The sequence below is a fragment of the Aotus nancymaae genome, unplaced genomic scaffold (genome assembly GCF_030222135.1).
Source record: "Aotus nancymaae isolate 86718 unplaced genomic scaffold, 86718_ANA_hifiasm-v0.15.2.pri h1tg000019l, whole genome shotgun sequence".
Classification (NCBI taxonomy): Eukaryota; Metazoa; Chordata; class Mammalia; order Primates; family Aotidae; genus Aotus; species Aotus nancymaae.
In genome coordinates, this window is record NW_026988431.1 from 48,522,884 (window position 1) to 48,544,908 (window position 22,025).

The following is a 22,025-nucleotide window of genomic DNA, read 5'->3' on the forward strand; positions in this document are numbered from 1 at the left end:
GCTGGAGGATTAATGGTGAGGGGTTTACAAGGTGATTGATGTTAGGTAACTGTTGACTGGTTCATGTATGTTTATTGCTTTTGGAGATCTATTAATGTGGATTCATTAACTGTTCAAAAACTGTGGAATCAAGAAGGTAGCTGGATGTGCTCACAGATGTAGCACTGCTCTCCAAGTTAGAAGACCCAGTTCTGCCACCAAGTAGCTACATGTCCTTTAGCAAGCCCCTTCTATTGGTCTGTTTTTTTTTAAATCTGTGAAATGGACCAATTAATCTGTGAGTTCCTTTCTATTTTTAGTAAACCATCTATTGGTAGGGAGATCATGCCATTTATTGTCCAAAACAGAACCTTTTAAGAATAAAATGAGACATTTTTAATAATTATGCTGAGACAACAGGTACAAAGCATGGCTGTCACAGGCAAATTGAGGTAAATGTCACCCTATTTAGTAGGCACCTACTATACCCTAAGAATAATGCTAATTCCATTACAAATATTTTCATTTACTATGCATAATCAACCCTGGAAATAAGCATGATTAAAATCCCAATTTTACAGAAAAGAAAAACAGAAATACAGTGAAGTTAGATTATATGGCCAAAGTTACAAAGCTTGTTGGTGATAAAACAGGATTCTGTCTAACTACAAGTCTTCTCTCTGGCTTCCTTCCACTTCCCCAACATTTTCTGCCCCATTCTCACTCTCTTTATGTAGGAAATAGATATCTACAAATACCTATTTCCAACTTTGACCTCTCCTTGAGCATCAGCACATCTTTCACTGAATTAATATGACATTGTCCTAGGAACTTGGTAGGTACATAAGGGTAAGAGCAAACAGGAGAGATACACTCTGTACTTACTGGGCTTGCAGTCTAATAGTAGAGACATTCAATCACAACACACTGTCACAAGACTATAATGGGGAGAGCTTAGGGCACTGTGGTATGGTAGAGGGAGACTAATTACCTGGACTTGAGAATTAAGAACTTCCAAGGGGACATGATATAAAAGCTGAAGCCTAAAGGTGAGTAGAAGTTATCTATGTGAAATAGAGAAGAGGAAGTGTTTTATGGCCAAGAAAAAAAGCCAACACGAAAGCCATGCGGTAAGAGCATGGTACAGGAAATGAATAAAGTGGAGGCGTGCACGTGTGGATCTATACACATGCACACTCTGTGGCTGTCATTGCTAGGTGCCAGAACAGGATCTTATGGGCTATTATCTCTGAATTTGAGCATTATCCTCCAAACTATGAGGAGCCCTGAGATGTTGAGGAGCCAGGAGAGTGTTGGAAACAGAATGACATGGCCAGATGCACATTTCCGAACTATCACTATGGCAGTGGCATGAATGAGACATTAAAGGGTGTGGGGCAGGGCAGCTGAGAGCTGGAAAAGCCCATTTAGGAACTTGTTAAGGTTATCCAGGCAGCAGCAGTTCAGATGTAACAAAAGAAGCAGATTCAAGAACTCTCAAGAACCATTTCTCCTGACTACTAAGTTCTTCCTGCCTGAAGGTGAATTTCATTTTTACTATTCTTCAGGGCTCCGCAGGAAAAAAGACAGCACAAGTAGAAACCAATCCTGCACTGCTGATTGACGGTCCAGAAAAGTAGAAGCTGGAGTGGCATGTGCCCAGAGCCACACTCAGCACATTGTCAGCTTTGGATTTAAACCGACATATGTATTTGGCACAGATGGACTCGTCTCAACAGTAACTTGCCTTTGCTTGCCCAGTGAACCAAAACCGTATTTTAAAAACACAGCAGTGTTAAAAAATCTCAAAAATAAGTTAAATGAAGATGATTTTTGTTACACTATCTCTCTAAAATTTTTGCTTCTCTTACCATTTTACCTGATAGAGAATTGTCATTAGAATCTCTTCAATGAATAGCAAAAGATAGAGGGGTTTAATTTGTTTCTTCCAAAATATCCAAGCCTTATGGTTGTGTTTCCAATTAGCATAATCTAGGATGGAGCAAAGACTTCTCCAAATGCATAAGGGAAGTGACTGGCCCAGATAAGCCAATGAGAGTTCACTAAGGACAAGAAGCAGAATCAAGACGGGCTAAACAAATGTGATCTTACAGGCACTTGTGGTGTTGAAAATAAATGGCTGGAGGCGAGGAGGGTAAGATTATTACTACTTATAGAAATTATTAAGAAAATCCAGAATTATATGGTTAACTATAAGGGCAATAATGCTGTCATTGACCTTTTGGTTGTCGCCCCAGTATTCCATCTGCCCCTCTAACTTGCAGCTTGAGAGGAGCTGACCTTGACAAAAGCTTCAAAGGTAAGTTCTCACTGGCATTAGCAAGCCAGTATTATCCTATACTCTGGCCAAGTACTGTTTCGGGAAGGACACCTACCCACAGCCACTGTGATTAGCTTAGGGGTAGGCACATGAACTAGGTTAACAAAACTCTCATTTGTTAGTTGGAGCAAATATGTTCTCTGAATCTCTCTGGATATGGACCAAAAAAACAGGTAGTTCATGGGCCTGCTGGCAGTCATTTCACAACCATCATGGACAGGAGAATCAGACTTGAGATGACACTATAGCATAATAGGTAGAGCAAAAAGATAGGTCTATGATGACACCACTGGGCCTCTGGATTAAACCCACCCCAAAGGCCAATCTGCAAATAAATTTTGCCACTTACTAAACCCAACATCTTCCTAATCATTGAAGCCATTTTGAATTAGGATTTCTATGTTTAGAAACTAAATGGACCTGAGGAACAGCCTAGTAGTTGGATGACTAGCCTGTGTAGGGTCCAGAGGGCAACCATCAATGCAAAGTGATCACTGAGGATCCAAGGGTGGTCACCCCCTTATGATCTTCCCTCTTCCTGAGGAGCCTTCAGCCCTGGAAGACAGGTAGTGGTAGCAGGGAAGGCAGACATCTAATGAATGTGGAGAGGTGGGAAGGTGAGGGACATGATGGGCTGGAACTTCTTCCCCAACCTAAGCATGCATTGGGAAGATGAGTCCAGGAACGCTGGGCTTTGTCCTGAAGGTCCAAGTGAAGCAGTATTTGAGTCATTTCTACCTCCACTCAATCCACTTTTAACTATTTCTCATATCATTTTTTGCAATAGGAGAGTTTCATTTCTAAGCAAGATGAGGATAGAAATAAAAGAAGTTGGAGAAGCATTTCACAAATGATTAGAAACAAAGTATGAGATGCTTTCTTTTTCCTGTTGAAGGGTAAGTATAAGAGGGAATCATATACCTGCTTCAGGTGTGCGTTTAAGCCTTCATGCGTGGCCTTCAGCAGTGCCCTCACTGTGAAACTATCAGGATCTTCTTTATCTCGAATTTGAGATTCTTTTAACAGTGACTCCAGTTTTTTCCTTATGAAAGATTCCACCTGATGCTCAGTAGTCCCATTATTCTGCAAAGAATTAAGTAATACAAATGATTTCCTTAAGAAACACATTGAATTAGAATAAAACCTTTGATCAAACCACAGTTGCTTCTATAATTTCATTGTCTCTCAATTACTTGTAAGAAATTAAGCTCATTGTACCATCCCCATCTCGGTCTTCCCGCCTCCACAAATCCTATAATAATAAAGATTGCTATTTATTAAGAACTAATTCTCTGCCAGCTATTCTTCATGTGACTGCATTCAATCCTCGGGAACCTTATAAGTATTATTATCATTTCCATTTCAGTGATACAGACTCTGATGCTTAGAGAGAAATCAAGTAAGTTGCTCATGGCTATATAGCTAGCAAGTAACTCAATCAGGATTCAAACTCAGGACTCCAAAGCCCTTCCCACTATGCTTATGCTATTTGATGCTTTCAACAGATAAAAGGCCAGGGAAAGTTTTTAGAAACTAACTTTACTAAACCTACATAAGTAAATTTGAACAAAAATATGCTATTAATATAAAATTACTTTTTTACTGAGGGGAAAAGAATGCTATGGAAATTTCCAGAGTTAAAGATTATTGTGAGATACATCTCTTTCCTATCTCCAATCCCACTGTATAGTTAGAGGGAACCTCAATAATCACCTCAGCCATGATTTGTCATTACAATTACTTTAAGATCACAACTAATTTCAAGGGGTTTTGATATCAGAGCTACGACCTGTCCAGATGATGACTCATAGATTTTGAGGTGATCATGGGATACAGATTCTCTCAAAGTCTTGCTTAGCACAGCTTTTCGGCCACGTTTCTGCTTGAAACCAATGGCCCCAGCCTCCTTTCATAGCTCTTCTGCTCTTCGAGTATGCCTACCTCTTCCTATTTCCAATACCTTTCCCTAAATTCTTCAACCACTTGCTGAAGAGCAATCCACCCAAAGTGAGGAAAGGGGTACTCCTTCACAAGAACAATTCCCACATTCTTCACCAAAAGTTTAAGGCTGTTCTTCCATTTGCAAATTTATTTCTAAGAGATCATTATATGTGGACTCTGCAAAATGGATAGCTTTCTAATAATGCATTCACTGTCACAAAATCCTGTAAGAACAAAGCAATTATAAATGCCCTAAGGAAAAATTTTAAAAATCTACACCAGGATAGGTTATTGAATCTCCCTGTATCACTATTACATGCATGAATATCTTTAACATGCCCAACTAATGAGGCACTCCACTCCCCTGGAGACTGCCAGGTCCAAAAGGAGATGCAAAGATGAAAAAAGAGTTGGCTCATAATATCAGAAGGGAGTACCCTCCTGTCATGCTAGAAAAGGCATGTCCCCAAATATCCTACCCTGGTCTACGTAGATGCCTACAAAAGCACAGACAACCAGAACAAAGGAGGTTCTGATAAGGAACATGGCATTACTGTCTGAGTGACTGAGAAGGCCTCCAAAAAGAGGTAGAGATTGATTGGGGCTCTCATTGTAATTGAGATTTCAAGAGTGATGGAAAGAAGGTCTTTCCTGCCAGCCACAGTTCTAGCAAAGGATTTACATGAATTAAGAATGTTCTGTAAATGCAAAGTGCACATGAGTTTTCCTAGAGTTCATGGAGTAGGGTAGTAGCAGATAAAGTACTTTAGAGCATGGAGGGACTTCAAAGCAAGAGGTATGGAGCTGCTAAGAGAGTCTTTGAGTGAACAAGTCCTTGGGTAGCAACTCTAGAAACAAGAGCGAAACAGGCAGAGACAGTAAGGAGATGATCTTACTTGGCCATGAGACCAAGTCACTTTCACTGTCAGCAAGGCGAGGCTCAAAATACAAAGCCATAGCTGACCCAGAGCTGGTAAAATAATGAATGCTTAACACAAAGGCTATAATTATTCACTTCACATCCTCCAAACACTGGGAGCTACTAAAGGAATGATATCTACGCCTGTTGATCTTTTTCTTCTCTGTGATTTACAGCACAAGAAAATTGGCAGCTGTGAAAAACAAATAAATGTGTGGCTAAGGTTTCATTAATATATTATAATTTGGCCCTGGAATCTAAAAGCACTACTGAAAGGAAGCTGAGACAGACACTTGACCTGGAGACCTATCAGGCACCGTGCAGCTGCAGCAGGGACCACAGCTGAAAGCCATATGTATCTCGCTCTTTTGTTCTCTGGGCCAGTGGATGAAGAAGGACACTGCAGCTGGGGGTCAGAGGAGACCAGTCATTTCATATGGTGGGTAGTTTCTACCAGAGAAGTAATCAGGGTTCCCAATTCCCTTTTCTGAGAGATAAATCTGATCTAGGAATCTCTCTACCACAAGTAAATACATTAAACACATTGTCATTTTGTCTCCAGCATTAAACTAAATCATGGCTTAATACGCAGAAGGATGCCCCAAATCATGACCATCATTCCAGACTGGAAAGATGCAGGAAAGGGGAGATATTGGGTGCTGCTCCTTGAGAGAGAACTTCCAAACTGTGGTGCTCTACCTGCACCACACATTGCAATCACCAGTGGAGTGCTCAGAAAGCCCAGACTGTGCCCTAGACCCATATATCAGAATCTCTGGGCCAAGACCTGGACACTGGGGTTTTTTAAAGCTACCCATCATCCAATGTGTGGCCCAAGTTGAGGGCCTTTGCTTAAAAAAAGAAAAAACAAAAAAGAAAAAAACTCAAAACTGACTGAAGTATTTCAACATCTCCCTCAATTTTTTTTTCCTTTGGCTAAAGTCCAAAGATGGGAAGAATAATATATTGCAGCCTTTTCTGAGCAAGCTCATTACCTGAAGGTCTTGGCTGAAGAACAGCTGCTTCTCAGCCATTTGAGTCTGTGTGTTTATTCCTGTCCTCTACTGTCTCCTGCCTACTCCTTTACCTCACTTAACAACATATTCTTCTACTCAAGGACCAGTCATAAACCATGTATTAGAAACAACTAGAATCTTCCAGGGAGATTCCAAATCACCTTTTTTATTCCCTACCCTTTGTTGCCAGGATGTACCAGCATGTCCAGCACGTGGGCTTTTTGACTCAATAAACACTTTCAGTAGCAAGACCTTACAACCTCAAGAGGTAACGCATTCTGTGAGCGCTGATATCTTTTAAACCAAGATTCAAAATCCTTCTTAAGATAGCTCAAAGCATAAAATGAATGACTTAGGAAAAAAGATGAGGGAGGAAAATGATTAAAATGATTAGTGAAAGATATACACATGCAGATTGGATAATGGTTTCAGAGTATAAGACAAAAACTGCTACATGTCACTGTACTAGGACTCCTTTAGAACTTGCTGGGAGACTTGGTGTTTATAGGATGAGCTTTATGTAGAAGAAAAAGAGCTAATGTGTATGACTGAGAAGCTGGCTAAACAGATTTAGAGAGCACAAGAAAAAAAAGATATTACATAACTCAGCAGAAGCAGAAAAAAATTAGTGAAGTTGAAATACAGAAGTGGAAAGTGTGTAGAGCACACTGACACTGGAAGACCCATAAAGATGAATAATGGTGTCTGTACCTCACAGAATCAATTCTGTTAGATTACTACTCTGTGGTTGAAAGGAAGTTGTCCTCTGTGTCTCTAAGTTGTATGATTCTTGGGTCACTGAACACACTGGCTTTACCTTGTGGCTTATCCATTATGAGCCAGATTTTCTCTATGGCTGGAGCCACAAAATAACATGTGGTAGAAGCTTAAAAAGTTTAGTTAATTCAACAACAGAAGCATTTATTACATAAGCAAAAAACTTACAGTATGTCTTAAACTGTCAGCTAAAAGTAACAGGAGTCTTGTCCTTAAATCTCACTTCTGACCTTTGTGCTTGGGGTTCCTTCTGCCCGGAACATTCCTCCTCAGGTATCAGCGTGGCCTACTCTTCATTTCTTTTAGCTCTTTGTTCAAATGTATCTTCCCTGTGAGGCCTTTCCTGGACATTCCATCTACAACTTCAACAGATCCCTCACATACACACATGCGTAAGTGTGCACACACGCACACAGACACACACACCCTTTTTTCCTTTAGCACTGATCACTGTCCAGTACACCATATATTTTGCTTATTTGTCTTGTTTCTTGTCTATCTTCTTCCTCTCCCATTGATGTGTAAACTCCACGGAGGCAAGGATTTTTGTCTATTTTGTTACTGATATATTCTCCAATACCCACAACAGTGAGGAGCACATGTCCAACAGGAATGTTTAATAAAAGTTTATTGAAGGTGTGAATGAATTTCATATGACCTCATGAGAGTTGGTGTTCCAGTGTAAATAAATGCAAAGTTAAAATCTGTGCTTACTGCAATAATTCAGATATAACTTATAAATCTAACCACATTCTGTCAATTTAAAACTGAGGTTAAGAGCTTCCTCTAAGATAATTATTGGTTCACATAAACTATCCAAAGTACACCCTCTTTTGCAGAAAAGGTGTATGATCAGGCATTTCATTTATCAGGCAATTTATTATAAATTCGCCACTCAGATAAGGCATTTGAGCTCTCTGCCAACAACAGGACTATAAACGGTCTGATTACAAGATAACACTTTGGCTTTCTAAACACAGTATTGCCTTTTCTCAGAAGAGCTCAAAAATAGCAAAAACCAGTTTGAAATGGTAAAGTAAAAACTCCTACAAAATATTTCTCCAATGCTGATTTATTTCTTTCCTCTGCCAAAATATAACAAAGAGACACCTGTAAACCTTTACAGTTAAGGTGCTCTACTTTCACTTAGGGCCAAACCAAAGAATCCAAATGAAAGATACTATCTAACTCCATGGAATCATGTTCTAAACCATCTCCTGATGTGAGTTTCTAGAAATCAACTACTCTTAGTAAAGAAAAGAGGAATCCAGTTGGATGTTTCACAGGTGAAATTATTTATTTATTCCCATAAGACTCTAGCTAACTATTTTTTGCGTAATTACATATATTGAATGTAGGAAGTTGGAGGGCTCACTGGCAACAGAAGAAAAATGAAGTAGCTGAGTGAATGATAGATCTACATTATGGCTGGCAACCAAGAGATCTAGAAAACAAAACACAAAATGATAAAAATTAGAGACAAAAATCTGGTTTATAAAGGAATGCTAAAAAACAACAACAAAAAGCACTAAATTGGCCAGGCACGGTGGCTCATGCCTGTAATCCCAGCACTTTGGGAGGCTGAGGTGAGTGGATCACCTGAGGTCAGGAGTTCAAAACCAGCCTGACCAACATGGAGAAACTCCATCTCTACTAAAAAGACAAAAATAACCTGGGTGGCACATGCCTGTAATCCCAGCTACTCGAGAGGCTAAGGCAGGAGAATCACTTGAACCCAGGAGGCAGAGGTTGCAGTGAGCCAAGATCACGCCATTGCACTCCAGCCAGGACAACAAGAGTGAAACTCCATCTCAAAACAAAACAAAACAAAGCTAAATTATCCATAATCATAAATAATTGATTATAAAAATAAATACCTAGAAGAGAAGAAAGCAACCATCTAAAATATTAACTGTATAATTACATAACATAGTATTCAATCATATAAATCTATTTAGACTTTCTGTAACCATAGTCCTATTAATTAATGGTATTTAATTTTGCTAACATAAACTATTAAAAGGCAAGAGAATAATACAGATTGTAATTTTTCCTTTCCACTTCAAGCTGAATCTTCTCCATTTAGCCCATTTAAAGGGAATTAAAGCCAAGAAAGAAGTGTCTGCTGAGACTTCGGCTGTCATTAAGCTCTTCTCCCCTTTGAAAATAATGCCAGCTCATTTTCACAACTACAAGAAAGGCATCACAGAATTATCTGGAAGAGTGAACTGTTGTTAACAATGTCATAACTGAATTCAGGGAAATGGTGTAAATCGCAAGAATTTATACAAAATTTCTCTGTTGTTTTTTTCTAGAGGGCAGAATCATAGTCCTGATATCTAGAGGACTAACTGTTTTACGTAGAAATAAAATTCTATACCAAACTATCATCAGCGTGCGCTACTCTCAGGTTGCTGTGTGATTTGAGCAGTCACATGAGTTATAGAAAGGAACAGTGAGGCATCTTTTTAAGTCTTATGTTTCCCTCAGGTTTGTATTTCCCTTGGATCACCTAGCTAAATGATGCTTTCCTACAAAGGAGGCTCCTTCATCTAGAAAAGGGGGCTGACATACCAAGTAAGTAACTATTCTATGACACTTTATTGAAGACTTGGCAAATTAAAGATTTAGCCAAGAGTTCCATGTCTGGAAGGGCTTGGAAATCCCTCTGGTTCAAGGTATATTTTCTTAGAGAGGGGATGGGCATCCCAGGGAAGCAGGCACACATGCAGATAGGGTTCCTCCAGCCAGTCTTGACAGGGATCATGGGGGGGCTGCTAGCATGAGGTGGGGAAGGCAATGCTAAAGTAAAGCCAGCTTTTATTATCAAAGACAGTAACATTTCCAACCACAATTTGATTTTTGAATTTGTAATAAAAAATTTATCCCTGGAGAGAGGGTTGTATGAATTAATAACTAAAATTCCTTCCAACATTCAGACACAAGAATCCTTGACTCATTCATTCAACAAATACTCAACTGTCTGTGTGCCAGCAAACAAAGTAATTTTCAATGAATATCCTTTCTACACCACAGCCACAGTAATTATGAGGCTTCCAATATGGCAGCAACTTGGAGCTCCATTTTAATACAGCATATCAAAGATAAAAATTATGGTCACGCTTACAACTTACATAATGGAGCTTGAATTTGCACTCGTCTTCAATTTCATCTGCGCTGTCCTCATCGGAAACTTCCCCTTCCTCTGCATCATCCCCAAGGTGATAAGGCAACTTCTTACCCTGAAATGGAATAAAACATCCCATTTAAAAATGAGAATAAACTCACAATAGCCAAAAGTAGAAGTAACCCAAGTATCCATTGACAGATGAAAGGATAAACAAAATATATATGTACATACTATGGAATCTTAGCCTTTAAGAAGAAATTCTCATACATATTACAAAATGAATGAACCTTGAAGGCATTATGCTAATTGAAATAAGCTAGACATAAAAGCAAGTGTATTGCATGATTCCATTTAGATCAAATTCATATACTCAAATTCATAGAGACAGAAAGTAGAATGGTAATGGCCAAGGGCTGAAGGTAGGTGGGTTGTTGCTGAATAGGTATAGAGTTTCAGTTTCACAAAATAAAGAGTTTTGGAAATTGGTTGCACACAATGTGAATGTATTTAATACTATTGAACACACTTAAAAACAGTTTACTGTATACACCTAAAAATGGTTAAGATGTTACGTAGATTGTAGGTCACATGTATTTTACCACAATTAAAAATCATTTTTGAAAAGTAAAAAATGAAAATAAAATGTGCTATCTTTGGCTAATCATTACACTGAGTAGAAAGCAGATAGTTTGAATTAGGGGCAAAATAAGGGAAAGTAGAGACTTTCAAAAAAGGGAAGTCTCATTACTTTCAATTAAATATAATTAATTAGAGATACTATAGTTAAAAAACTCAAACCAGGCTTCTATTCAAGAATAGATGACTTGGAACTTGGAGCCAGGCTGAGTGGCTCACACTTGTAATCACAGTACTTTGGGAGCCTGAGATGGGAGGATCGCTTGACTGTAGGATTTCAAGACCAGCCTGGGCCACAAAATAAGACTCTGTATCTACAAAAAATCAAAAAATTTGCTGGGCACGGTAGCATGTGCCTACAATCCCAGCTACGCGGGAGACTGAGGTGGGAGGATGACTGGTGCCCAGAAGGTTGAGGCTGCAGTGAGTCATGTTTGTACCACTGCACTCCAGCCTGGTGACAAAGTGAAGCCCCCACAAAAAATAGATGACTTGGCTGTGCATGATGGCCTAGTGCCCCTAGTGTCTGTAATCCCAACACCCTGGGAGGCCGAGGCAGGAAGACTGCTTGAGGCTAGGAGTTTAAGAACAGCCTGGGCAAGACAGTAAAACTCCATCTCTATTTTTATTAAAAATTAAAAAAAGAATAGATGACTCATCACAACAACTACCACTCCATCCCATTATGTACAACTGCTATGGTGTGAATGTTGGTATCCCCCAAAGTTCATGTATTAGAGCTAATACCTTATATGACCAGTATTAAGAGGTGAGGCATTTGGGAAGTGACTAAGTCATGAGGGCTCCAACAAGCTCCCTTGCCCCTTCTGTCATGTGAGGACAAATAGTAGGTACTATCTATGAGAAACAGGCCCTCACCAGACAAGCAAATCTGCCATCACCTTAATCTTGGACTTCCCAGCATCTAGATCCATGAGCAATGAATTCTGTTGTTGATAAGTTGCCCAGTCTAAGGTGGTTTTGTTATAGCAGCCCAAAGGGACTAAGACAACACCAAGCATGCTAATGTCCCTCAGAGCACCTTATTCACCTAAGCAGGTTACATGTGTCTTTAATACTAAGGCCCCACTTTGCATTTAGCAAGCCCCTCTTTCACAGACAAGGCAGGGAGACTCCTGCCCAGCTTGAGCACCTTCCCCAGGACCAGGCCACTCTTGACTTACTCAAGCATACACTTTAAAAATCAGGGGCTTTTTCATAGGGAACATTCTTCTAAGATAGTAAGACAATCAAGTTATAGAATTAGACATACAATATTATCTCAGTGATTTTTTTAAAATAGCAAAAAAGTCTAAAACTAAATATGGTCAATTGTTAAGGGTAATTATCTCTTTGTAATAGTACTATGAGTGGAATTTACATTCTCCTCTCCTGCATTTCCCAAATCATATTCAAAAAGAGTAAATGAAAACTAAAAAGAGCAGCAGAGGGTAAGGCCCAGGGGCCTGAGAAAGGCTTGGAGGGCAGCTATCTGTATCACTAAGGCTTCTTCCTTGCAAGCAGAAAGGAATATTTATTACCAAAATATCAAATTGCTTCCAGAATCAGAGGGTGGGAGCTGGGGCAGAACCAGGCTCTGAGGCTAAGAGGCCAAGCCACTGTAATAGGCAGCCTCTATAATAGTACCAATGTCTCCTGTCTCAGTATTCAAGCCCTTCTGCAATCCCCTCCCTTTGAGCATGGCCTGGACCTAGTGCCCCACTTCTAATAAACTGAGTACAGCAAAAGTGATGGGAGGTCACTTCTGAGATCAGGTTATAGAAACACTATACCTTCTTACTTGCTTGCTTCCCCAAACTTCTCTCCTTTCCTGGAGCGCTCTCTGTCTCTCTCTCTGTCTCTCTGTCTCTCTCTCTCTCTCACACACACACACACACACACACACGTACACACACACACACACACACACACACACACTGGTGTTAAGCTGTGCTATGGAGAGACCCACATGGCAGGGAAGTGAGAGAGGCCTCAGTAGCCAACAGCCTGAAAGGAACTGAAATGTGCCAACAACAAGCACTAAAGTAATCTTGGAAGCAGAGCTTCCCTGAGTCCAGCCGTGAGATGACTACAGCCCCAGAGGACATCTTAATTACAGCCTCAAGAGAGATGGTGAGCAGAGGTCCCAGCTAAGCCATACCCAGGTTCCTGACCTACAGGGACTATGGGATATTCAATGTTTGTTTTAAGCTGCCAAATTTTGGCGTAATTTGCTATGCAGCAATAGATACCTAACATAATCATCTACCAAAATCATAAAGCAGAACAAATCTACTGAAGATACCATTTCCAGCACAACTAAGCACAGAGATAGTGGCTTTCACGCCATCATCCACACAATAGACATCAGGAACTACTTCCAGAAGTGCTGCCTGTGGGCCCTAAAGGTAGCTGCCAACATGTCCACCCCACTCCCTCCACCCACCAGGACGGGTTCAACTTGGTCCCACTTTACTACTGTAGTTTCTGCTTCAATGTCTGGGACAGGTTCACTTGATTGGTGGCTTCTAGATGAGGTACTCACACCCTAGCTCTAAGAAAGGCTGTAAAAGCAAATTTTGAGCTACACACGGATGGAGACTTCCTTAAACATGGAAGGATGTTGACATGCCTGACAGCCAAAGTAAGGATAAACTTCTAAATATCATCCCAAGCTGATCTCTAAACTCAAGCTTCAGTGACTTTTAGTATTCCTGCTCTCCACACCACTCTTACCCCTTTCAGAATTCTGGATACCCTCCTTATCCACTTCCTCTCTCCACAGGGCTATCAGCTTAGTCAGCTGTTCAGAGAAATGTCTTTCCCAGTTTTCCTGCACCTTCCTTGATACCCAAAGCTCTGGACCTTAGGTCCTTAGCACTAGTGACAATTTCAAAGCTGGGTAAATCATGTATATAATGAAAACAAAATCTATATTAAGAAACTAAACAATTGAAATTTGGGTAAATATTTTCTTCAACCTACAGAAGTGCATTTGTAAGATTAAAAAGTTGGGGCCGGCCAGGCATAGTGCCTCATGCCTGTAATCCCAGCACTTTGGGAGGCCAAGGTGGGTGGATCACCTGAGGTCAGGAATTTAAGACTAGCCTGGGCAACATGGTGAAACCCCATCTCTACTAAAAACACAAAAAATTAGCTGGGTGTGGTGGCAGGTTCCTGTAATCCCAGCTACTCGGGAGGCTGAGGTAGGAGAATTGCTTGAACCCTGGGAGGTAGAGGCTGCAGTGAGCCAAGACTGTGCCACTGCTCTTCAGCCTGAGTGACAGTGAGACCTCATCTCAAAAAAAAAAAAAAAAGTAAAGAAAAAAAATGTTGGAGCCAGGCACAGTGGCTCATGACTGTAATCCCAGCATTTTGGGAGGCTGAGGCGGGTGGATCACCTGAAGTCAGGAGTTTGAGACCAGCCTGGCCAAGGCGGTGAAACGCTGTTTGTACTAAAAATACAAAAATTAGCCAAGTATGGTGGCAAGTGCCTGCAATCCCAGCTATTCAGGAGGCTGAGGCAGGAGAATCACTTGAACCTGGGAGGCGGAGGTTGCAGTGAGCTGAAGTTGCACCATTGCACTCCAGCCTGGGTAACAGAGCGAGACTCTGTCTCCCCCAACCAAAAAACAAAAAAAGTTGAGATCTAATTTATTTATCATTAATAACAAGTCACCTCAGAATCAAGGCATTTATTTCTGTATATTATTTTAGGTCCTATTGATATAGAAAGCGCCTAAAAATGAGTTAATTTTTCTATTTTTCTTTATTTTAGGAACATTTGTAGAGTAGTTATAATATGGCAACACCAGAAATAAGGTACTCAATTAAGAGGTGACCAGACATACTCAGAAACAAGATATCAAGACATCAACTTTCTTTGTTTATTCAGAATCAGCTTTGTTTCAGGCACCATGGCAGACAGCAAGATGAAACTGTACACAAGACATTTCAAATGTAGTGATAGCAATTCCCTCTTTTGAAACAGTATAAAACCAATATATTTTTTAAATGTTCAACAGAATAAAAATAAATATGAAAAAGAATGAAAAGAATAATAATCCTCAACTAATACACATTACTGTGATACCACTGGTTGGAAGGGAAGTGTAACTGATGAGCAGATGGTGCTGAGCAGCTAAAGACACAGAACTAAGCTTCAATTCCCCTTCATCTGAGGGTGGCAAGAGGTGAGGGAACAAAGAAAAAAGCTGCCTTTCAGAGTATTCATAAGACACCTTAATTTTCAGTCCTTTAAAAATCGAATTAAAAGACGCTGCATTATCAGAGCCATATTTTTGGCCAGATTTTTCCAGGCTGGTAAATATTTTGTCCAGGTATATAGGAAGAAAAACAATGCAACGGAACACTGTTTTTCAAGGCCTCTTTTCAATGGTGTCACTCCAAAGGAAAATCATAGAATAGATTTAGATGGCACTTTATATAGCTCAACCAATTTAACTGTGGTCCAATGTTGACGTAAATGAAGAATGACCCGGGGGTCTTCCAGAGGTCCCTTTCTGATCTACATAGATTTCATGCAGCAGTTACACTCTAGAATTAATTTGTCTATGGTATATGGAAATATTGCTAGAGAGTGGACTGGAAGCATGGTCACCTCTCGGCTTCAAGACATCTGGCTGCACAGCCCCAGGAGAATGGAAACAACTCTGTGATTCACATCTGTAAAAGCAGGAACCTTGGGCCACACAGCTAAAGTTATTTCAGCAAAAAGGGTCTATGGAAAATTTATTTCCAGGCATACCTTAGAATTATTATGAGTGTGGTTTCAGATCATGCCAATAAAATGAATACCACAATAAAGAGAGGTCCAAAGATTTTTTGGTCTCCCAGTGAATAAAAAAGTTACAATTATGCTATATGGTAGCCTATTAAACATGCAATAGTATTATGTCTAAAAAAAAGTACATCCATTAATTTAAAAATATTTAATGCTATAAAATGCTAATGATCATCTGAACCTTTGGCAAATTGTAATCATTTTGCTGGCAGAGGGTCTTGTTTCAACATTGATGGCTGCTGATTGATCAGGGTGGTGGTTGCTGAAGGTTGGGTGGCTGTGGCAATTTCCTTTTTTTTTGAGACAGAGTTTTGCTGTTGTTGCCCAGGCTGGAGTATAATGGCATGACTTTGGCTCACTGCAACCTCTGCAACCCCCCACCCCGAGTTCAAGCAATTCTACTGCCTCAGCCTCCCAAGGAGCTGGTATTACAGGCTAATTTTGTATTTTTTAAAAACAGAGACGGGGTTCCTTCATGTTGGTCAGGCTGGTGTTGAACTATTGACCTCAAGTGATCCGCCCACCTTGGCCTCCCAAAGTGTTGGGATTACAGGCATGAGCCACCGCACCTGGCCGGTAATTTCTCAAATAGGACATCAATTAAGTTTGCTGCACTGATTGACTCTTCCCCTTTCACAAAAGATTTCTCTGTGGCATGTGATGCTGTTTAATAGCATTCTACCCACAGTAGAATTTCTCCCAAAATTGGAGTCAAAGTCCTTGCCATTGCTTTATCAACTAAGTTTTTGTACACCTCAAGAACCTACTTTCTTTGCTTATTCATAATGAGTAATTCCTCATCTGTTCAAGTTCGATCATGAGATTGCAGCAATTCAGTCACATCTTCAGGCTCCACTTCTAATTCTAGTTCTCTTGTTATTTCTGACACAAGTATAGTGATTTTCTCTATTGAGTCTTGAACCCCTCAAAGTCATCCATCAGAGTTGGAATCATCTTCTTCTAAACTCCTGCTAGTAATAATCTGTTGACCTCCTTTAAAAAATTGCAAATGTTCTTAATGGCATTTAGAATGGTGAATCCTTTTCAGAAGGTTTTCAATTTAGTTTCCTCAGGCTTATCAAAGGAATCACTATTTATGGCAGTTACAGGCTTATAAAGTATATTTCTTAAATAATAAGACTTGAAAGTCAAAATTATACATAGAACAATGAGCTACAGAATAAATGTTGTATAGCAGGCATGAAAACAACATTAATCTACTTATACATCTCATTAGAGTCCTTGGGTGACCAGGTGCATTGTCAGTGAGTAGTAATATTTTGAAAGGAATCCTTTTTTTCCTGAGCCATAAGTCTCAACAGTGGACTTAAAACATTCAGTAAACTATGCCGTAAAAATATGTGCTGTCATCCAGGCTTTGTTATTCCATTTATATAGTGCAGGCAGAGTAGATTTAGCATAATTCTAAAGGGCCCTGGGGAATGAAAAATGAGCACTGGCTTCAACTTAAAGTCATTAGCTGCATTAGCCCCTAACAAGAGAGCCAGCCTGTTCTTTGAAGCTCCGAAGCCAGACATTCACTCCTCTCCAGCTATTAAAGTCCCAAATGGCATCTTCTCCCAATATAAGGCTGTTTTGTTTACATTGAAAATCTGTTGTTTAGGCTGGGCACAGTGGCTCACGCCTGTAATCCCAGAACTTTGGGAGGCTAAGGCAGGCAGATCATCTGAGGCCAGGTGATCGAGACCAGCCTGGCCAACATGGTGAAACCCTGTCTCTACTAAAAAATACAAAAATTAGCCAGGCATGGTGGTGTGTGCCTATAATCCCAGCTACTCAGGAAGCTGAGGCAAGAGAATCACTTGAAGCCAGGAGGTAGAGGTTGTAGTGAGCCGAGACTACACCACCGCACTCCAACCTGGGTGACAGAGTGATACTCCATCTCCAAAAACAAAAAGAAATCTGTTGTTTAGCGTAGCCAACTTCATCAATTGTCTTAGCTAGATCTTCCAGATCCCTTGCTGCAGCTTCTCCACCAGCATTTGCTGCTTTACCTTGCACTTTTATGTTATGGAAATGGAGTCTTGCCTTAAACCTCATACACCAAACTCTGCTAAGTCCAGACTTTTCTTCTGCAGCTTCCTCACCTCTCTCAGTCTTCACAAAATTGAAAAGAGTTAAGAGGCCTTACTCTGGGTTGGGTTTTGGCTTAAGGGAATATTGTAGCTGGTTTGATCATCTGTCCAGACCACTCGAACTTTCTATCAGCAATAAGGTTATTTTGCTTTCCTATCAATTGTTCACTGAAGGAGCACTTTTAATTTTCTTTAAGAACTTTTCTTTTGCATACACAAACTGGCTAACTCCTGGGTACAAGAGGCCTAGCTTTCGGCCTATCTTGTCTTTTAACATACCTTTCTCATTAAGCTTAAACATTTCTAGGTTTTGATTGAAAATGAGAGACACGTGGAGATGCCAGAGGACAACGACAGCTAGGAGTCAGGACTAACTTGTAGCCCCCAATTGGACAATGGAACAGCATGTGGAGACTCAAACCATGAATTTGTGCTACAAGAACTACTGCAGAAACATACCAGGAAAACCAAAAGAGTTCACAGACCCTTTGAAGGAAGCGAATTGCTGCTCCAAGCTCTGTGAGACAGTTGAAAAACTGTGAGTGTCCAAAGTGTGAGGGAGGAAAGTCCACCACCGAACACACATCCTCACTGGGACACCTGAGAATCTAGATCACAGGTGATATGGTTTTGCTGTGTCCCCACCCAAATCTTACTTTGAATTGTAATCCCCATTATACCCACGTGACTAGGGAGAAATCTGGTGGGAGGTGATTGGACTATGGGGGCAGATACCCCATGCTGTTCTTGTGATAATGAATGAGTTCTCAAGAGACCTGGTGGCTTTATAAAGGGCTCTTCCCAATTCACTGCTTACTCTTCTCTCCCCTGCCATCTTATGAAGAAGGTGCCTGCTTCCTCTTTACCTTCTGCTATGATTATAGGTTTCATGAAGCCTCCTAGCCATGCTTCCTGCTAAGCCTGAGAAACAGTGAGTCAATTAAACCTCTTTCCTTTATAATTACCCAGTCTCGGGTATTTCTTTATAGCAGTATGAAAATGGACTAATACAGTAAATTGGTACTGCAGAGAGTAGGGTACGTCTATAAAAATACTTGAAAATGTGGAATTTACTTTGGTACTAGGTAACAAGCAGAGGTTGGAACAGTTTGGAAGGTTCAGAAAATAGGAAGATGCGGGAAAATTTGGAGCTTCCTAGAGACTTGTTGAATGGTTTGGACCAAAATGCTGATAGTGATGTGAACCATGAAGTCCAGGATGAGGTGGTCTCAGATGGAGATGAGGAACTTTTTGGAAACCAGAGCAAAGGTCAGTCTTGCTATGCTTTAGTAAAGAGACTGGTGGTATTTTGCCCCTGCCCTAAAGAGCTGTAAAACTTTGAACTTGAGAGAGATGATCTGAAATTGGAACTTATGTTTAAAAGGAAAGTAGAGCATAAAAGTATGGAAAATTTGCAGCCTGATGATGCAATAGAAAAGAAAAATCCAGCAGGGCATGATGGCTCATGCCTATTATCCCAGCACTTTGGGAGGCTGACGCAGGTGGATCACCTGAGGTTAGTAGTTAGAGATCAGCCTGAGCAACATGGTGAAACCTTGTTTCTACTAAAAGTACAAAATTAGCTTGGCATGTTGGCACATGCCTGTAATCCCAGCTATTTGGGAGGCTGAGGCAGGAAAGTCGCTTGAACCCAGGAGGTGGAGGTTGCAGTGAACTGAGATCACACCATTGCACTCCAGCCTAGGCAGCAAGATCAAAACTCCATCTCAAAAAAAAAAGAAAAGAAAAAACAAAAACCCATTCTCTGGGGAAAAATTCAAGCTGACTGCAGAAAGTTGCATAACTAAAAAGGAGCTGAATGTTAGTTGCCAAGACAATGGGGAAAAATGTCTCCAGGACATGTCAGTGACCTCCATGGCAGCCCCTCCTATCACAGACCCAGAGGCCTAGGTGGAAAAAAATGGTTTAGTGGGCCAGGCCAAGGGCCCTGCTACTGCTCTGTGCAGCATTGGGACTTGGCACCCTGCATCCTAGCCATGGCTAAAAGGGGCCAAAGTACTGCTCAGGCCATTGCTTTACAGAGTGCAAGCCCCAAGCCTTGGAAGTTTCCACATGGTGTTGGGCCTGCAAGTGCACAGAAGTCAAGAACTGAGGTTTGAGAACCTGTGCCTAGATTTCAGAGGATGTACATAGACACCTGGATGCCCAAGCAGAAGTCTGCTGAAGGGGTGGAGCCCTCATGGAGAATCTCTGCTAGAGTAGTGTGGAAGAGAAATGTGGAGTTGGAATCCCCACACAAAATCCCCACTGGACCACTGTGTAGTAAAGCTGTGAAAAGAGAGCCACTGTCCTCCAGACCCCAGAATCATAGAGCCACTGACAGCTTGCACTGTGTGCCTGGAAAGGCTGCAGACATTCAATGCCATCCTGTGAAAGCAGCTGGGAGGGGAATTATGCCCTGCAAAGCCACAGGGGAGGAGCCACCCAAGACCATAGGAGCCCACCTCTTGCATCAGCATGACCTGGATCTGAGACACAGAATCAAAGGAGATTATATTGGAGCTTTAAGATTTAATGACTTCCCAGAGAGAGATCCAAGATGGCTGATCACTAGCAGCTCGGGATTGTAGCTCCCAGAGAAAATGCACAGAACAAGAGGACACCACATTTTCAGATGAATTTTTGTTACCCATGGACCAGAAGATTCCCAGCGGAGGAGCCCCACGGGTCACCAGGGCAACTCTTGTGGCCAGCATGGCAGTTTTGCCAGTGCCGCGGCACGGCGGTTCTTGGTGCAGAGTAAACGGGACTGGGTCCCCTTTTGGTCAACGTTTGGAGCTCCAGGAAGGCAGAGTCGCCCATTTACCTGATTAAAGAAGGGACTCAAGAGGGAAGCCAGACTGGAGATTCCCAGGCAGAAAAACACCACGAATCTTAATGCTGCTGTTTTAGCTGGCGCAGTGGGTTGCTCAGATTTCAGTGCTGGGAATCAACAAGTTGGACATCCACTCAGAGACCTAATTTGAAAGTAGGCAATTACAAAGATGACAGGTGGATGAACTCACAATAATGGGAAGAAACCAGTGTAAAAAGGCTGAGAATACCCAAGATCAGAATGCCTCTCCCTCTACAGGGGATCACAGTTCCTCATCAACAAGAGAACAAGGCCTGATGGAGAATGAGTGTGTTCCATTAACAGAATTAGGCTTCAGAAGGTGGATAATAAGAAACTTCTGTGAGCTAAAAGAACATGTTCTAGCCCAATGTAAAGAAACTAAGAACCTTGAAAAAAGGTTTGACGAAATCCTAACGAGAATAGACAACTTAGAGAGGAATATAAGTGAATTAATGGAACTGAAGAATACAATGGGAGAACTCCGTGAAGTATGCACAGGTTTTAACAGTCAAATTGATCAAGCAGAAGAAAGGATATCAGAGGTCGAAGACCAACTTAATGAAACAAGAAGACAAGATTAGAGAAGAAAGAGTAAAAAGGAATGAGCAAAGTCTCCAAGAAATATGGGACCATGTAAAAAGACCTAATTTACGATTGATAGGGATACCTGAATGTCATGAAGAGAATGAACCCAAGTTGGAAAATATTCTTCAGGATATTATTCAGGAAAACTTTCCTAATCTAGTAAGGCAGGACAAAACTCAACTCCGGCTAATCCAGAGAACACCACAAAGATATTCCTCAAGTAGAGCAACTCCAAGACACATAATCGCTAGATTCACTAGGGTTGAAATAAAGGAGAAAATTCTAAGGGCAGCTAGAGAGAAAGGTCATGTTACCCATAAAGGGAAGCCTATCAGACTCACAGCAGACCTCTCACCAGAAACCCTACGAACAAGAAGAGAGTGGGGGTCAATATTCAATATCCTCAAAGAAAAGAATTTTCAACCCAGAATCTCATATCCCGCCAAACTAAGCTTCATAAGCAAAGGAAAAATAAAATTTTTCACAAACAAGCAAGCACTCAGAGATTTCATCACCACCAGGCCTGCTTTACAAGAGCTTCTGAAAGAAGCACTACAAACAGAAAGGAACAACCAGTATCAGTCATCCCAAAAACTTACCAAAATGTAAAGAGTATCTCTATAATGAAGAATCTACATCAACCAATGGGCAAAATAGCCAGCTAGCATCAAATGACAATATTGAACTCACAAATATTAATATTAATTCTAAATTTAAATGGATTAAATGCCCCAATCAAAGACACAGACAGGTAAATTGAATAAAAAGTCAAAACCCATCCGTATGCTGTATCCAGATCTATTTCACAAGCAACGACATACAAAGATTTAAAACAAAGGGATGGAGGATGATTCACCAATTAAATGGAGAGCAAAAAAAAAAAAAAACAGGAGTTGTAACTTTCGTCTCTCACAAAATAGACTTTAATAGCAACAAAGACTAAA

General features: G+C 40.7%; 1 protein-coding gene across 3 annotated transcripts in view; it reads right to left on the reverse strand.

The window, feature by feature from the left end:
* PLCH1 (phospholipase C eta 1) overlaps positions 1-22,025 on the reverse strand; it is a 231,552-nt gene that overhangs the window by 26,717 nt on the left and 182,810 nt on the right. For all 3 annotated transcript variants that reach the window (XM_012447394.3, XM_064378846.1, XM_012447398.3), the window contains 2 exons: positions 10,108-10,215; positions 3,242-3,403 (listed from right to left, as the gene is read on the reverse strand). In XM_012447394.3, coding sequence (XP_012302817.2) covers positions 3,242-3,403; positions 10,108-10,215 — 270 coding nt within the window. The remainder of the gene's footprint in view (positions 1-3,241; positions 3,404-10,107; positions 10,216-22,025) is intronic.